Genomic DNA, 16,972 nt, shown 5'->3' with positions numbered 1-16,972 from the left:
GGGTGTGACCCGCACCCCTATAGCAACACCACTGATTGAGACATCTAGATCTTGACATAACTCTCCAACTCCAAGTGCCAACTCACTCCTTGCATCGTGGCTGGGAGCTCTTGGGAAGAGTACTGAGACAGGGTGCTGTGACATTTATTTAAAGATACCTGGAAAACATGAGCTTTTGGTCATCGTGTATGATGTATCTGATGATCCTCTTAATTTTTCACTGCAGGTAAAAACCAGCAAGCGGGTGTACAGTTTCTGCGCTCAGGACGCACAAAGTGCCCAGCAGTGGATGGACAAGATCCAGAGCTGTATATCGGATGCATAGGATGCCACACAGACTGCCGTCTCTGGGATAGCGCTAGCCATAGCTCCTCTTGTTATAAGAAGGAGTTTTAATTTTTTTTTTTGTATTGTGCAGTTTTGAAGGACCTCTCTTCCTTTCAGGTAGCCAACATCTTCAGAACGTTACAGGGCCCTCAGAAGTTCCTCCTTGTGTGGGCAGCTTGGAGAATTCCTCCTCCCTTGTAGCGCCAAGGCAGCTTACTGCCACACAGGGGCACTCCGCAAGTATTATTACATTGTTACAGGTGAAGGTCACACTTTGGGAGCTTAAAAGGTATCTCCACCTTTCTAAGAACTCCTTTATCTTATGACAGGGCCGTGGAATCATCAATTTTGAAAGTAATATGTCTTTCCAGTCTTGATCCTTCATGTTGGTACAGGGGCTTGAAGTATTTGGTTTGTCCAGTGGGAAAGGTTCACATTTTTATCTATGCTAAGGGTCTTCTACAGCAAGTTCTTATGGATCTGGTTAGGCCTGCTGTAAGAAATAATGGGGGCCCCCCCGTCAGCCTACCTGACAGGACCCCATCCCACCACCACCACCTCATTATCTCACACCTACAAACTACACAATGGGCTCCGAAGCATGCTCTTGGCATATATAGCTATGGAGAAAGCAGTCGCACAAATCAAGCAGTTTTTGTTCGAACATCCATTCTCAACCAGGGTTCCATGGAACCCTTGTGGTGGATAAGGGTTCCTTAAACAGTGGCTGACCTCCCATCTGATGGTGCCAGCATAGTTCCTGGTGCAACACCACTTGGCAGAGCCAGCCACATGGCTGCAAGATAGTCATTCTGGGCACCATTGCAAAGGGAATATAACTGGGATGCCTCCAAAAATGAGGAGAAAATAAAAAATAAAGACTGAGGCCACGGGAGAGTTTCTTAAAGTGTAGTTGTTTATCAAATAATTGGATGGAAAAGAAGGTAAAATGTGATGGGGAACTTACATCTGTGAGGTTGTTGAGCTCCCTAACAGGAGATCAGACAACCTGGGGTGAAAACCTGAAGGGAATGACTGTCCCTGCACAGAAAAAGGTCATACTCAATGCTCTATGGGTCCGCTCTCAGGATTCCAGTGTATTCACAGTAAGAGGTCTTCGAGCACCAAAAAAATGGTAAAGTGATGTCAGTAGAGGCACCCGAATGTGAAGGAGAAGTGGACTTTCCATAAATATTGATATTTATCGCTCACAGAATAGTACAAAAATAAAATAAAAATAAACTGTAGTTCCACAAAAAGCGTTGACAGTGTTTGACGGGAGCGTTCTTCCCATAAGCCACCACCAATGTAAGGGGCATGTTCCCAATGACCTCTGATGGACTAATCTTACCAGGGGTTCTTTGAGACCTGAAAATTATTTCAAGAGTTCCACTGCGGTATAAAGGTTGAGAAAGGAGTCAGAATGACATAAGAGAGAGTCAAGGAGCCTCCAGTAGATGAGATTAACATGATGAGGTTGACATTAAACTGATGAAGCATTTTGCTCTTTCTGTATGCTCCCCCACTGTACCCTTTGAAGACCACACCAGAAAGAAAGCTACGACAGGCCCAGGCCTGGCCCTCGGTGCTGACCTGAGTACTCTATGGTACTCCCTTGTCAGCAGCCATGGATCTGGCTTTGCCATGGAAGCAGGCAACATTTGACATAGCTGACTTTTTTCGAACACCTGGGCCAACATAAGGAACCAAGACTGTTGATTTACCACTATTTACAAAGCGTATTGTTTTTCTGCCTTACACTATATAGAACGTAGCGGAATTGTGGAGACTTTAAGCCTTCAAATAAAGTATTATGCAGTTTTAATACACTCCCAATATGTTTACTACGATAGGGTCAATGAGGACTTGAAGTCAATTTTGGGGCAGAATAAGAAGTAGGTCTGATGTAGTCAGACTGACAAGTTTACAGACACTGTACAGTTGTGTTTTTTTTTTTTTTTTTTTTTTTTTTCTTTTTAGTAGCTCAACAACTAGCCTCAATCAGTCCGTAGTGTCAGTGCGGTGTGGTGCTTTCTTTTTCTAATACTATACTTGTCACATCAGATAGAGTCACACACCTGCAGAATAGTATAGGAAGGATCAGTAGGTGGGGACCTAACTGCTAACCGCCAAAGGCGGGGGCCGGCTTCTCATTGTACATTCATTGAAAATGCACTACACCGTTTAATGCAAGCACATGCACTTAAATTCATGAAGGACAGAAAGGAAGGATCAACTTAAATCCAATATGTACATAGTTTTTGCCAAAAAAAAAAAAAAATTATATTTGGACATTCCTGATTAATTCTTCTGTAACTAAATTTGTTTTTATTTAATTTTGTTTTTCTTTTATTTGTATTTTTTTTTTTTTTTGTGTCAAAAAAAAGTAAGAATACTTATATGACCACTTGTAATATCACTTGACTGGAGTAATTCAAGTTTGAACTGTTAATATGTTTATCTTCTATGACAAAGTTTGTACTGTATATAAATAATTTTTTGTATCTTCTTACGTCTCGGACCAAGCTGTGTGTGTAAATTTATTATCAATTTTACGCATTCCCACCCCCCAGTTTCTTGTGGGTTCTATCGTTTTACTGACAAAGCCAATCCTATTAACTTATGACCGCGACGTTTTTGTTTTTAATGAGCCGTCTGTGTCCTCTTCAGTGCCAAAATAAGTTTTAAAAAAAATAAAAAATTCTGCCAATTAGAATTTTCTTATTACCCCCGAAATGAAGGCACGTGTGAAGTTTTTTGTATCACAATTGGCGTAGGTGAAACTGACACTTTGCACATGTTTTTTTCTTCTTTTGTATATGAAGTCTTTTTTTTTTTTTTCTTTTTGTTTTTTATGTACTTTATAAAGAAACTGATTTTCTGGTTCAGTAGTTTATGTTTAAGGAAAAAAAAAATGTAAACTATTTTTTAACCCGTTTTAACAATTTTTGTGTATTTGTTATGATATGCAAGCTAAACATCTTGTAATAAATATACTGCCCATAAATTGCTGTAAATAAATCTTATATGCAGTGAGTATAAATGTTGTTGATGTAGATCATTAGGGAATAAAGCAACGGGGCGCACTTGGTGATTTTCTCACATGTTGTCTATGTAGACAGTCTGGGATCACACTCTACAACAGGGGTCTCCAAACTTTTCAGTCACATTGTAAACTTTGCAAATATTCGCAGGCCAAAAAAAAATCCTGATTAGGCTCCCCAACAGAGTTTTCCCCCTTACATCGGACTCCCCAACAGAGTTTCCAGGGTTGAGAACCACTGCTCTAGAACATTATAGCTGAATTCCAGGAATTTATCTACTTTGAAAAAACTGCAGGGATACCATGGGGTAAAGTGGCTTTTAAGCCACACATGGTCATTTCTACAATCCCCTCTATTACATTAACTGATGTGGTTTTGTAAAAATAAGCCATTCTATACTGTATTTCTGAGTGGCGCTCAGTCCGTACGTGACCAGCTGCCTCTCTCCTCTCCCAGTCTGACAGCTACAGTGGGAGGGGCCCAGAAACCCCCCTGACTTCAGAAGGGAGGAGGAGAGAGGCGACTGGTCACGTCAGCGGCACTCAGAAATACAGTATAGATTGGCTTATTTTTACAAAACCACATACACTGGACACATCAGTTACTGTAAAAGAGGGGAATGTAGAAATGATAGCAGCAGTCAAGGGAGGGGGGGGGAGCTGCGGCTGATGGAAGCATGTAAACCACGGTGTCGGGGCTCAGCAGCCATGATAATCCATGGTATTTCAAACACTTTAAGTCTAACCCCCTTGTAGACTTCTCTCTATTATTCACATCTGACAGGTTTATTGTGCTCCAAGATTATATTTCTGGAGCTCCAATGCGGATTACTGTGGGTCTAAGTTCCTTCAAGAGCAGAGTCATTGGAACTGCTATTCACACCTCTCCCTCCTTCTGCCCATTCACAGAAGCATTTGTATTATGTGAACACATTCATAAAATACAAAGGCTTCTGTGAATGGGGTGGCATAGGGGTGGGCATTGCTCCTGTGTACGTGCTTCTCTCCTCTCTCAGCCTCAAATGTCTATCTTTCAGGAATGCAATAAATCTGTCACACATCATTAATAGAGAGAAGTTTTCGAAGGTGACATGCACCTAATTGGAGTTTAAGCGACATTAACCCCCCTAGCGGCAATCCCGAGTCTGGCTCGGGTTAGGAATTTACTGATAGGAGCGGTAACCCCGAGCCAGACTCGGGATGGCTTCGATCGATACAGGGGAGGACACAGGGAGAGTTACTTACCTTGTCCCCTGGATCCAGCGATGTCCTCCGCGATGTGTGATCGAGCTGTCCTCCGCTCGATTCACAGTGCCGAATGCCGCCGAGCTCCGTTCCCTGCGGCGTTACGGCGCACGGGAGCGGAGAACAGCGGCAAATTCAAAAAAGCCTAATTTATTTTTTATTTAAATAGGAAGGCATGTTATACTTATCTACTCTTGTGAAGTTACATAACATATAAGCCCTTATGAAGTAGGGAGTTTGCATATCCCAGAATATGTTGGATCCCTTATTCTTTCAATACTGATAATCAAAAACCAATGATAAAGATTACTCTGGACTCTATCACCCTGGGTATAATTGCCCTTACCGCTTTTCATGGATTTCCTTCAGGACCCTTTGCTTTGTTTGGGGGTATTTTATTGTATAGGAACAGCATCACTAAAGTAATTCAACTTTAGGCTGGATTCACACTTATGCGAATTGGATGTGGGTTTCTTCGCATCCAATTTGCATGTCAGGAGATTGTGTTGAATTGAATCAAAAGCAGGAGGATCATTGCACTGCAGATCCTCAGGTTCAGCTTCCTTTCCAGCAAAGAAAACGGCGAGCAACACCGTGGCCTGGTAAGCTGCAATATATTACAGTAATGTCCTCGGATTTACTGTAATGGCCATGCCCAAATCTGGTGAGTCTAGCAGGCAGAGGCACAGTGCTTTAGATGACCTCGCACACTGCAGAAATTTAGCTATAAAGCTCAAGACGCTGTATAAAAGAACTGGTATTTTCCACAAAAACTACATTCTTCGGGGTACTGCGCAGACAGAATTAGGTAAAAGGCACCAATTACTCAAACATCCCTCAACAGATCACTATTCAGAATGGTCTATTTTGGTCAATGATCTTCACCCAATGTCTCTGGATTTACCAATGGACCTTTTACCTTTTCTGATAGTTTTAGTTCAGCGTTGCACAATCTTATCCTCAAATCTCAAACGTGTAGTTTGTTTCTCAGTAATGTGATTTAACTACCTATGTTGATATCTACAAAACATGGATTCTTGGAGAGACATGCAAATAGATTAGTGGTCAGCTAGGATAACGCCTCTCAAAACCTAACCACAGAGTTTGCCTTTGGAGGGGATATTTTTCTAAATAATTATTATTTATGAAGAAGAACCTAAGCCAAAACTCATATTTCCTGACTGGCTGGATAGAAAGGAAGGCTTCAGCAAAAACTTGCCACTGCTACATTTAAGGTTTCAATTAAGTGGCTCCAAGTGAATGACATTGTTTGCATTCCACAGGACAAAAACAGCTACATTACATGGAGCCGTCCTTCATAATCTTTAATAACCCCCTTTAAAATTCAAGCAATGACGTCACAAACATATTTCAGATTGTTCTTGAAAGAGTTTAAAAAAAAAAAAAAAAAGATTATTACTTTGAAGGAAAAAGGTCTTTCCATGTTAGCCCAACCAATTCCAGACTATTAAACTTTATCGAGACAAAGTCATAAGCTTCGGTTTTGGAGGCACATTCCTTTGATTGAAGCCAGTAAATTCATCACTGTCGTTAGATGAGATTTGAGCAATCCTGGACACCACCTTCCTGTGGGGTTTAATTGAAGACACATGACACCTAAGTGACTTGGTAGATCAGGCAGGAATGTTGGTCTGTGTGATATTAGAGAATTATGTCCCCTCTGACAGCAAGGAACGTAGCGGTACCACATTCCAGCAAAGCCTAATGCCACGTACACACGACCAGACTTTTTGACAGCAAAGGTCCGACAGAACGAGTCCGTCGGACAATTCGATCGTGTGTGAGCTCCATCGGACCTTTGTTTGCCAAAAATCCGGCAGACTTTAGAAATAGAACATGTTTTAAATTTTCCCGCCGGAACGAGAAATACGTTCGTGTGTATGCTAGTTGGTGTGATTGTGTGTGGCCAAGTCCGTTCATTCGGAAAGTCAGTCGGAAAGACCGTCGGACCTAGTCAGTCAAAAAGTCCGGTCGTGTGTACGCGGCATTAGGAATGACGGGCCTTTTTGTCTTGCGCTTTGGTTCTATGTCATGTTTAAATGTTGAACCAGCCGAGTGTAGGTCTTAGGGTTCCAGCGTCCTACAAGTCCCAATATGGCCAGCTAGCACAAGGTTGGACTTCCTTAAAAAGATAGTAAGGGTTTCAACTCTCTTGCTATATTGTATGTGGAGGGAACTATAGTCTTTTGCAGGTTTATTTGCTTTCAACTCAACAAGCTTACTACTGCTGGCCATAAATCCACCTAAACAACTTTCATCCCATTTATAGCCAGGGAGAAAGACTATCCATTCTTCCTGTGTCATGACTTACTTCCTGGGCAGACTATAAGGCAGAAGTAATAGACATGTTTGGAAACATTCATAAGGACAATGAGGTAAGCCAGTGTAGAGTTAATAGAAAGCTGGTTTATTTTTGCAAAAGAAGCACATTAATGCTATATTGGTACATAGGAAAGCTGGAATTTAGAAAAAAAAGGTGAACTTAGCCAATGTTAGTTTTACTGGGATCATAAAACTAATGGATTAGGCCAGCAGTCTACAAACTGAGGGCCAGGGGCTGGATGTGGTCCTTTGCTTGCCTTTATCCAGCCCTTGGGACACTGTTCCATCCACTAAGACGAATAATGGTGCATAATTCCTGTTGTTGACACCAGCAATGGGACACTATTCTTCCCAATGACACCATCAAAAGTGCACAATTCCTCCCACTGCCACCAGCAATGGGGCACAATTCCTACCATTGACACCAAGGATGGGGTACAGCTCCTTTCATTGACACCAATAATGGGGAATAATTCCTACCAATGATGGGCCACTATTCCTCCCACTGACACCAACAATGGGGTATTATTTCTATGACTGACCCTAACGAAAGCGCACAATTCCTCCCACCGGCATCAAAGATGGGGCAGAATATCATTCACACCAGTGATGGGGCACTATTCCTTCCACTGACACCAAAGATAGGGCATTGTTTACTCCCACTGGAAGCCAGGATGTTTTCTACTCCCACTGGCCCTAGTCCAGCCCTCCTAAAGTCTGAAGGCCAGTAAACTGGCCCTTTGTTTAGAAAGGTTGAAGACCCCTGGATTAGAGCATTCATTTATACCAGTAAATCTGTTTTCATTTCACATACCCCAAAAATTCTCATTGGAATTTAGAGTGAAAGCAGACCTACTGGTTTAAACGTCCCAAACTTAGTTATACAAGCCGATTGGTTTCCTTGTTTTGAATATCTCCATATTTCCAAATCGAATTTAATGATATTATAGATTAATGATCTCCATATTTCCAAATCGAATTTAATGATATTATAGATTAATGATCTCCATATTTCCAAATCGAATTTAATCACAGGTGTTAATAAGAAAATGAGAACAGATGATACTTTGCTACAAAAGAGCCCAAATTATTACGAATACTGAAAAAATGACCTATGAGCTCATAAAAATTACATCCTCGCTAAGAAAGCCACTAAGAGCGCGCCAAGGCGTGCGTACAGGCTGTGCTCCATTAACAGATACAGCAGATGCTCCGGAAACCAGAACAGAGAGGACCTATCAACTTTCGCAACTTTGGAATACAAAGGCCCCCAAGGAACCAACATCTGCTGACTTTTGTTTCCTAAATTAGGAATCGAAGGGTCTTTTGTGATGATTAGTGAAGCTAAAAATATGAAACGAAAAAAGTAAAATAGAATTAGTACATTGTGGTGACACCACCAAATTGATGTCTTGGCTTGTCATTGAACTTCTGAGCTCTTGGAAAGACTGTTGAGGCTATCATTTAAATTTTTGTTATTGTATTCTGTGTTGCGCTATTATCATCTGCAGACAATGCCATTCATTTTTTTTTTTTTTCCTCTATCCTACAAAGTTTAATCTGTGACAACTTTAAAAATATATCAACTTTTGGTATAAAGGCAAACCAGCATTCTGGTCCTGACTGGATCACAAAGTCTATATTCATTCAGGATGCAAGCCTTTCAGAAAGGGTTGTTAAAGCTGATGATTTGAATCTAAAGGAAATCTTGGTTTGCCTTGGCTCTTCATGCTTAAAGTGGAAGTAAACCCATGGATTTAAACAGTTAAAAAAAAAAAGGCATGCCGGGAATGCTAACTGCACATTGGCTGTGCTCTCAGCCAAACTATCAAACCATCCAATGGCTGGTGTCATAACGAATCACATGTGCAGCACCATAGCAGTTGAAGATTAAACACAGGCAAAGATGGCAGCTTCCTTGGCTGAAAACGATAGGTGAGTTTACTTTCACTTTAAGTAATGGCTGATGAGAAGAAGACAATGCTCTGAGCTCTGCTCAGATACAGTCTACAGTACCACCTCAAAGCCATTGAAAGGTTGCATTATAAATATTTTTCTTCATCTGATTGGACATAACATTCGTAAACCGACCAGGATCAGAATGTCCTTTTCTCTTGCATTCCTTGATAGACACAGCTCTTCTATTCTTGGCTAGGCTTGTGCAATTCGTTTCGTAACAAATCGAAATTCGGCCGAATTTTGCATCTTTCGGACATTCGGATGCATCCGAATGTCCGAATAAAAAAATAACGAATTACAACAGAAATATAATGAATGAATTCGACATGATTCGGTAATTCTTTAACCACTACAATACAGGGCACTTTCACCCCCTTCCTTCCCAGCCCAATTTTCAGCTTTCATCGCTCTAGCGCTTTCAGTGACAATTGCGCGGTCATGCTACACTGTACCCAAATGAAATTGTTATAGTTTTGTTCGCACAAATAGAGCTTTATTTTGGTGTTATTTATTCACGACTCCGTTTTTTATTTTTTGCGATATAAGTGCAAAAAAAGCGGAAATTTGGAAAAAAACAATATTTTATTTTTTCTATTTGAAAAGAAATCCAATAAAATCAAATTTTGTCATAAATTTAAGCCAAAATGTATTCTGCTACATGTTTTTGGTAAAAAAAAATCCGTTAAGTGTATAATAATTGGTTTGTGTGATCAGGGACATATGTACGCAAATGATCATGTACATATGTGTGCAGGTGATCACGGACATATGTGTGCAGATAATCATTGGGACATGTGATTTTAGTGGGACATATGTGGGGTACATGTTTTTATTATCAGGGACATGTATGTTTTGGGGACATATGTGGGGACTGTGTTTGTACTGTGTTGTGTGTTGTCACTAGACTGATGATCAGTGAGTAAAAAGCTGTAAAAAACAGCTCATACTCACTGATCATCAGCCGGCTGCAGCGATCTGCTCTCCTCTCCTCAGCGATGACTTCCGTGTGAGGAGAGGAGAGCCGATTGCCTAGCAACCGGCTGTTTACATCACATGACGGCCGTGATTGGACACGGCCGTCATGTGATCAGGAGGGCCAATCACAGAGCCCTCCTGCCGATCTGAGATGCGCCGTGTCCGGGTGACATGAGCACATCGGTATTGGCGCCGCTGCGCGGGCACGCGATCCCGCTACTTCTGAAGGACGTTCCTGAACGTCCTATCAGGAGTAGACGGCTCCCACCCGGCCGTATATATGCATTGGCTGGGTGGGAAGTGGTTAAAGATCTAATGAAACAAAAAGTCAGCTCAAAGTAAATCTTATAGTCCAATCAGCTAATAAATTTTTTGCTGGAGGATGGATTACTGGCAAAGTGCATTCCTGAGAACTGAGTTAGAAGGGTGTTGTATTGCATTTGAGCCGGAGTACTAAATGATTTCAACATGATTCAAAATTATTTCAACTGCATTCGAAATGATTTCAAACATGATTTGACATTATTTCAACCGCATTCGAAAATATTTTGTGACCCGACTTTAGGGCCAAGTATCTCGGGGTCACTTGGTGCTAGAAACTCCAAATTTGGATATGTTGTAGTGCTAGTACTATTGTGTTTGCATACCAATTATATTTAGATATTTAGAGTTTCTAGCACCAAGTGATCCCAAGATATGTGGCCCCAAATTTGGGTCACAAAATGTCAAGCACTTTTCTGCAGCAGAGAATGACATTTTGCGACCCGATTTTGGGGCCACATATCTCGGGGTTACTTATAGCTAGAAACCCCAAATGGTATGCAAACACAAAAGTACTAGCACTACAACATATCCAAATTTAGGGTTTCTAGCACCAAGTGACCCCGAGATACATGGCCCTAAAGTCGGGTCACAAAATATTTTCGAATGCGGTTGAAATGTTGAATCATGTTGAAATCATTTCGAATGCGGTTGAAATAATATCGAATCATGTTGAAATCATTTCGAATCCGGTAGAAATATTTTCGAATGTGGCCGATTTTTCGAATTCGGTAGAAAACTAAACGAAATCCGAAAACGAATTTAAGGAAGTTAACGAATATAACTAAACGAAATTAATGAATTAACAAATTAAAACGAAACTAAACTAAACAAATGTTTTCCTTTTGCACATGTCTATTCTTGGCCATACTGTTTGTTGGGGTCTCCTCCTCCATTCTCTGCTGGAAGTTTTACTCAGCACCCTGGGGCTATGCCTGTGCTTTCTTTTATTGCAGCCTGGCAACCCAGAGAATGAACCCCAACAAACAGAATAGCCAAGAATAGAAAAGCTATGTCCGTCAATGAAAGAGATTTTACAGCAACAACAAAATCCCATTTTTATTAGTTTGCAGTATACAAAATGAGGCTTGATATTTTGGCGATACAGCCCTGCTTTTTTTTTTTTTACGTTGTTCCTGGGATTTCAGAAGCAGAAACTAAGCTACCTTTTGTCTTTAAGTCGTCTTTTCCGTGACATGTTCATCTTTGTATGGACACCACACCAGGGGCGCTATAAAAAAAAAAAACGGATCAAAGCTTAGACGTTCAGCCAAATTTACTTTCTTCCAACCAGGTGATCGCTCCTTCATATTTGACACATGCAGCCGCATTAGCCGAGCTCAATCCATTTAGTCTCTACGCAGGCTGCCAAAAAGTTGTCATGTTTCAGCTCCTCATATGAACTTTCCAAAGTTCTGTCAGCCTAACGCTGTACAGAAAACACTGGCTGCTGGTTTCCTGCCACTTTCCCATGCTGAACGTTGGGTGCAGAGCACTTTAAATAATAAAAGCAAGCAGAGGCACTCCGTCTTGGCTCATGAATTTGTGGAACTGTTTTTTTTTTGCCAATTCATATAGGAGCTAAAATGAATTGCTTTGTAAAAGTTTTCTTAATGGGGATCAGATTTTATTTTTATTTTTTTTAAATATCCTTTGTCATTTATTGAACTTTAGCTATTCTCAAAGGAACTGTCAGTGTGGGCAGCAAGTTTTCCATGCTAGAATTATGGAATTCCAGTCTCGTTCTTATGTTCCTTTAATTGTATCCAACTTTTTGAGCTTTAATACCGCTGCTAAGTCAAGTGAATTTTCGATCAGCTTTAGAAAAAATGGAAACTGTTGGGGGTGTCGTAGTAAAGGGAAAAGACTAGAAGCCAAATGGGCAATAGAGATGGATGATGTCTTCTCCTTCTGTGTTTTATGTGGGCTGAACACTCCTAGCCTGGGTAATGTCATTATGCTGTTTACTAGCTTTTTAGATGGTGTAATATAAAGGACGAGCTTAAAGAAAGGTCATGAATAGATAATTGGAACATTTTCCAAGGCGTCACTTTGTTTCACTATTTATGTAGACCAGTGGTCTCGAAACTGTGGCCCTTTGCTTGCATTTATCTGGCCCATGGGGCACTATTCTCCCACTGACATCAATGATGTAGACCAGGGGTGGCCAACCAGACAAAGACCAAGAGCCACATTTTTTACCAAGTTACCGCAAAGAGCCACATCATACGCATGGGCACACATGAACATCACCCCATCCCTTCCTCATACACACATACTTTTGCTCAGCTGGATTTATTGTAAATGTCACACACTGTTTTAACACTACAAAGACCACAGGCCAGTCATTTTCAACAATGAACACTGTGTGCACTCTCACACAGACAAACTCTGTTTAACCAAATCCATAAACAATAATAGAACAATTTACAATACATACATGAAAAACTGCCCACATGCGCATTTGACGAAAATACTGTAGCGACCCTGCAGTAATGTTGAGTGTTACAATGTTTATGTTAGAGTTCTGTGATTTCCCATGGTCTGTGACTGCATCTGCCTAGATGTGAGAGCGAGGGGGCGGGGGAGTGAGAGTGAGGGGTGAGCGGAGGTGTGTGTGTGAGAGCGGATGGCGAACGACTGGAAAAGAGTAAGGAAGAGAAACGAAGATTGTTTTTTGTTTGTGTTGTTTTGGCGTGGTTACTGCCAACAGTAATGGAGTTCTGCTTTTGTCAATAAATGACAGTTCATTCAACTACTTCTCGTCATTCTTGCACGTCTGGCAGAACGCTACAATATGAACGCAAGAGCCGCATGGAACCGGGCAAAGAGCCGCGGGTTGGCCACCCCTGATGTAGACAAAAGACATGACAAACCTCCAAAGCACAAAATAGGTCCCAGCTTCCAATGTCCAATATACAGTTCCTTGAAAAAGTATTCATACCCCTTGACATTTTCCACATTATGTTACAACCAAAAATGTAAATGTATTTTAGTGGGATTTTACAGTATGTAATGGACCAACACAAAGTGGCACATAATTGTGACGACGAAGGAAAATGATAAATGGTTTTCAAAATTATTTACAAATAAATATCTGAAAAGCGTGGCGTTTATTTGTATTCCACCCCCCTTTTCTCTGATACCCCTAACTAAAATCTAGTGGAACCAATTGCCTTCAGAAGCCACCTAATTATTAAATAGAGTCCACCTGTGTGTGATTTAGTATCAGTATAAATACAGCTGTTCTGTGAAGGCCTCAGCAGTTTGTTAGAAACTCTTAGTGAGCAAAGGGCATCATGAAGGCCAAGGAGCACACCAAGCAGGTCGGGGATAAAGTTGTGGAGAAGTATAAAGCAGGGTTAGGTTATAAGAAAATATCTCAAGCTTTGAACATCTCACGGAGCTCTGTTCAATTCATCATCTGAAAATGGAAAGAGTATGGCACAACTGCAAACCTACCAAGACATGGCCGTCCACCTAAACTGACCGGCCCGGCAAGGAGAGCATTCATCAGAGAAGCAGCCAGAAGGTCCATGGTAACTCTGGAGGATCTGCAGAGATCCACAGCTCAGGTGGGAGAATCTGTCCACAGGACAACTATTAGTTGTGCTCTCCACAAATCTGGCCTGAAAAGTGCCAAGATGATAGACATTGTTGAAAGAAAGCCATAAGAATTCCTGTGTGCAGTTTGCAAGAAGCCGTGTGGGGGACACAGCAAACATGTGGAAGAAGGCGCTCTGGTCAGATGAGACCAACATTGAACTTTTTGGCCTAAAAGCAAAATGCTATGTGTGGCGGAAAACTAACACTGCACATCACCCTGAACACACCATCCCCACTGTGAAACATGGTGGTGGCAGCATAATGTTGTGGGGATGCTTTTCTTCAGCAGGGATAGGGAAGCCGGTCATAGTTGATGGATGGAGCCAAATACAGGGCAATCTTAGAACTCCTGTTAAGAGTCTGCAAAAGACTTGAGTATGGGGCGGCGGGTCACCTTCCAGCAGGATGACCCGAAACATACAGCCAGAGCTACAATGGAATGGTTTAGATCAAAGCATATTCATGTGTTACAATGGCCCAAGAATGGGCAAAAATGTCCCTCTCTAGATGTGTAAAGCTGGTAGAGACATCCCCAAAAAGACTTTCAGCTGTAATTGCAGTGAAAGGAGGTTCTATAATATATTGATTTAGGGGGGGCGGAATACAAATGTATCCCACACTTTTCACTTATTAAAAAAAAATTAAAACCATTTATCATTTTCCTTCTACTTCACAATTATGTGCCATTTTGTGTTGGTCTATCACAAAATCCAAATAAAATAAATTTACATTTTTGGTTGTAACATGACAAAATGTGGAAAATGTCAAGGGGTGTGAATACTTTTTCAAGGCACTGTATTTGCCTGGCAACAGGAGAATACCCAGAGTAAACCAGGGTTGACCATACGGTGTGGTTTCTTGACACTAATCATGTTGCACTATTGCTTCCACTGATACCAATGAGGCTGCACTTATTATTCCTATTATTCCTCCCAATGACACCAAAGATGGACCACCATGTCTGGGGAATTGTTTTCACCCACCAACGCAAGGACAATTTCTATTTCCAGTGGCCACAGTTTAGACTCTTCCCCCCCCCCCCCCCCCTCAAATCTGAAGCACAGCAAACTGGGCCTTTGTTTGAAAAGATTGGAGACCCCTGATGTAGAGGAAGCACATAGACACGTAATTATCTATTCAAGGGTCCTATTGAGGGGACTACATGGTAACAATTCAACACAGGCTTTTTTTTTTCCCTCCCATATACACTATATAGTCCAAAGTATTGGGACACCTGCCTTTACACGCACATGAACTTAAATGGCATCCCAGTCTTAGTCCGTAGGGTTCAATGTTGAGTTGGCCCACCCTTTGCAGCTATAACAGCTTCAACTCTTCTGGGAAGGCTGTCCACAAGGTTTAGGAGTGTGTCTATGGGACTGTTTGACCATTCTCCCAGAAGCACACCAGACCATGGCTTTATGGACCTTGCTTTGTGCACTGTTCCAAATCATTTGGTGGAGGGGATTATGGTGTGGGGTTGTTTTTCAGGGGTTGGGCTTGGCCCCTTAATTCCAGTGAAAGGAACTCTTCAGGCATCTGCATACCAAGACATTTTGTACAATTTCATGCTCACCAGTGCACGAAGGTCCAAAAAGACATGAATGAGCCAGTTTGGGGTGGAGGACCATGGCTGGCCTGCACCTCAACCTGATAGAACACCTTTGGGATGAACTGAAGGGAAGACTGCGAGCCAGGCCTTTCTAGTCCAACATTAGTGCCTAACCTCACAAATGTGAATGGTCAAACATTTACATAGACGTACATGGCTGTAGCGTACTCCATTCATTTCTAAGTGAGTCTAATTCTGCGTACACACAATCGGACTATCCGGTGGACTTAGTCCGGCGGACAAACCGCCGGACTTTGCAGCGGAGGTCCACCGGACTTTCCGAACCAGCGGACCTGCCCACACACGACCGGACTTTTCCAGCGGACTAGGTCCAGCAGACAATCCTCCGGACTATGGCAGGAGTTCGCCGGACTTTTGAAATGAACAGACTTGCCCACACACGGAGAAAAGTCCATTCATTTTGAACACGGCTCCAGGTAGACGGGACTAACGAAGGAAGTCAATGTCGCCGCCTCTCTCTTCTTCTACCTTGCGATGTTGACACGACGTTCTCTCTGGCCGCAATGGCAGGGACGCATTGTGCGGCGACTTATATAGGGACAAGGAGCGGGGTCACCGGGTGATGTCACATGGTGACCCCGCCCCCTTATGATGTCACAGTCCCAGCATCCTCCGGGATGTACTGTGAGCTGTATGAGTCCCGGATGGAGAGGTGAGCTGTACTGAATTGTTAAGACCGCCGCCACTGTCACGGCTGGCCTCAAAACTTTCATCACTGTGGTTGGCAGGTCTTACTATTTTCCCTACCTCCTGTGCGCTGAGAGGAATTGGCATCATTTTAACCACATGCCGACCGGGCCATAGTTGAAAGACGGCTAGAGCGCGGTTGGCTTATTCTGGTAGGGCGTCCATGGACGTCTTCCCAGAATCTTGCTCTGGCGCACTCCCGCAAAAAATCCGTGACCGCCGGGTCTAGAAGACACAGCGCATCACGGATCGTGGTAAATGCCGCTGGTAGCGCCCGTTTACCACGTGATCGCTCTATCAAATAACAGAGCGATCACTTGTAAACAAATCTGCGCCATGTCATGACACCGGTTCCTCCCTTCCCTCTCTGTACCGATCTGTACAGTGTGAGGGGGGAGAGGTGGCAACAGCGCTGTAGGCTGGATGTGTAGTGCCCACAGCGCTGCTCTGTGACAATACTCTGCAACACTGTGCAATAATCTGCCATAAATTTTTTATTTTTATTTTTTTTTACTGAATTTTCAGTCTTTTTTTAATTATAGCGCAAAAAATAAAAACCCAGCGGTGATTACATACCACTAAAAGAAAGCTCTATTTGTGTGGAAAAAAGGACAAACATTTCATATGGGTACAGTGTTGTATGACTGAGTAATTGTCATTCAAAGTGTGAGAGCACCGAAAGCTGAAAATTGGTCTGGTTAGGAAAGGGGTTTAATGCCCGGTGGTCAAGTGGTTAAACATGTCACTGTTTTAACCACTTCAATACCGGGCACTCCCCCCCCCCCTTCCTGCCCAGGAAAATTTTCAGATTTCAGCGCTGTCACACTTTGAAT

At 42.2% G+C, this 16,972-nt stretch overlaps 1 protein-coding gene across 1 annotated transcript in view; it reads left to right on the top strand.

Annotated features, from left to right (window-relative positions):
- Positions 1-3,413, top strand: part of SBF2 (SET binding factor 2) — a gene marked incomplete in the record, with an annotated part of 632,543 nt that extends 629,130 nt beyond the window's left edge. Inside the window, 1 exon segment of the mRNA XM_077453547.1 lies at positions 227-3,413. Coding sequence (XP_077309673.1) covers positions 227-325 — 99 coding nt within the window.
- Positions 3,414-16,972: the final 13,559 nt, after the last annotated feature.

The sequence above is a fragment of the Lithobates pipiens genome, unplaced genomic scaffold (assembly GCF_037356315.1).
Source record: "Lithobates pipiens isolate NorthernLeopardFrog02 unplaced genomic scaffold, aLitPip1_a1.2 Scaffold_24, whole genome shotgun sequence".
NCBI classification, from domain to species: Eukaryota; Metazoa; Chordata; class Amphibia; order Anura; family Ranidae; genus Lithobates; species Lithobates pipiens.
This window is presented reverse-complemented; position numbering and strand designations above follow the sequence as displayed.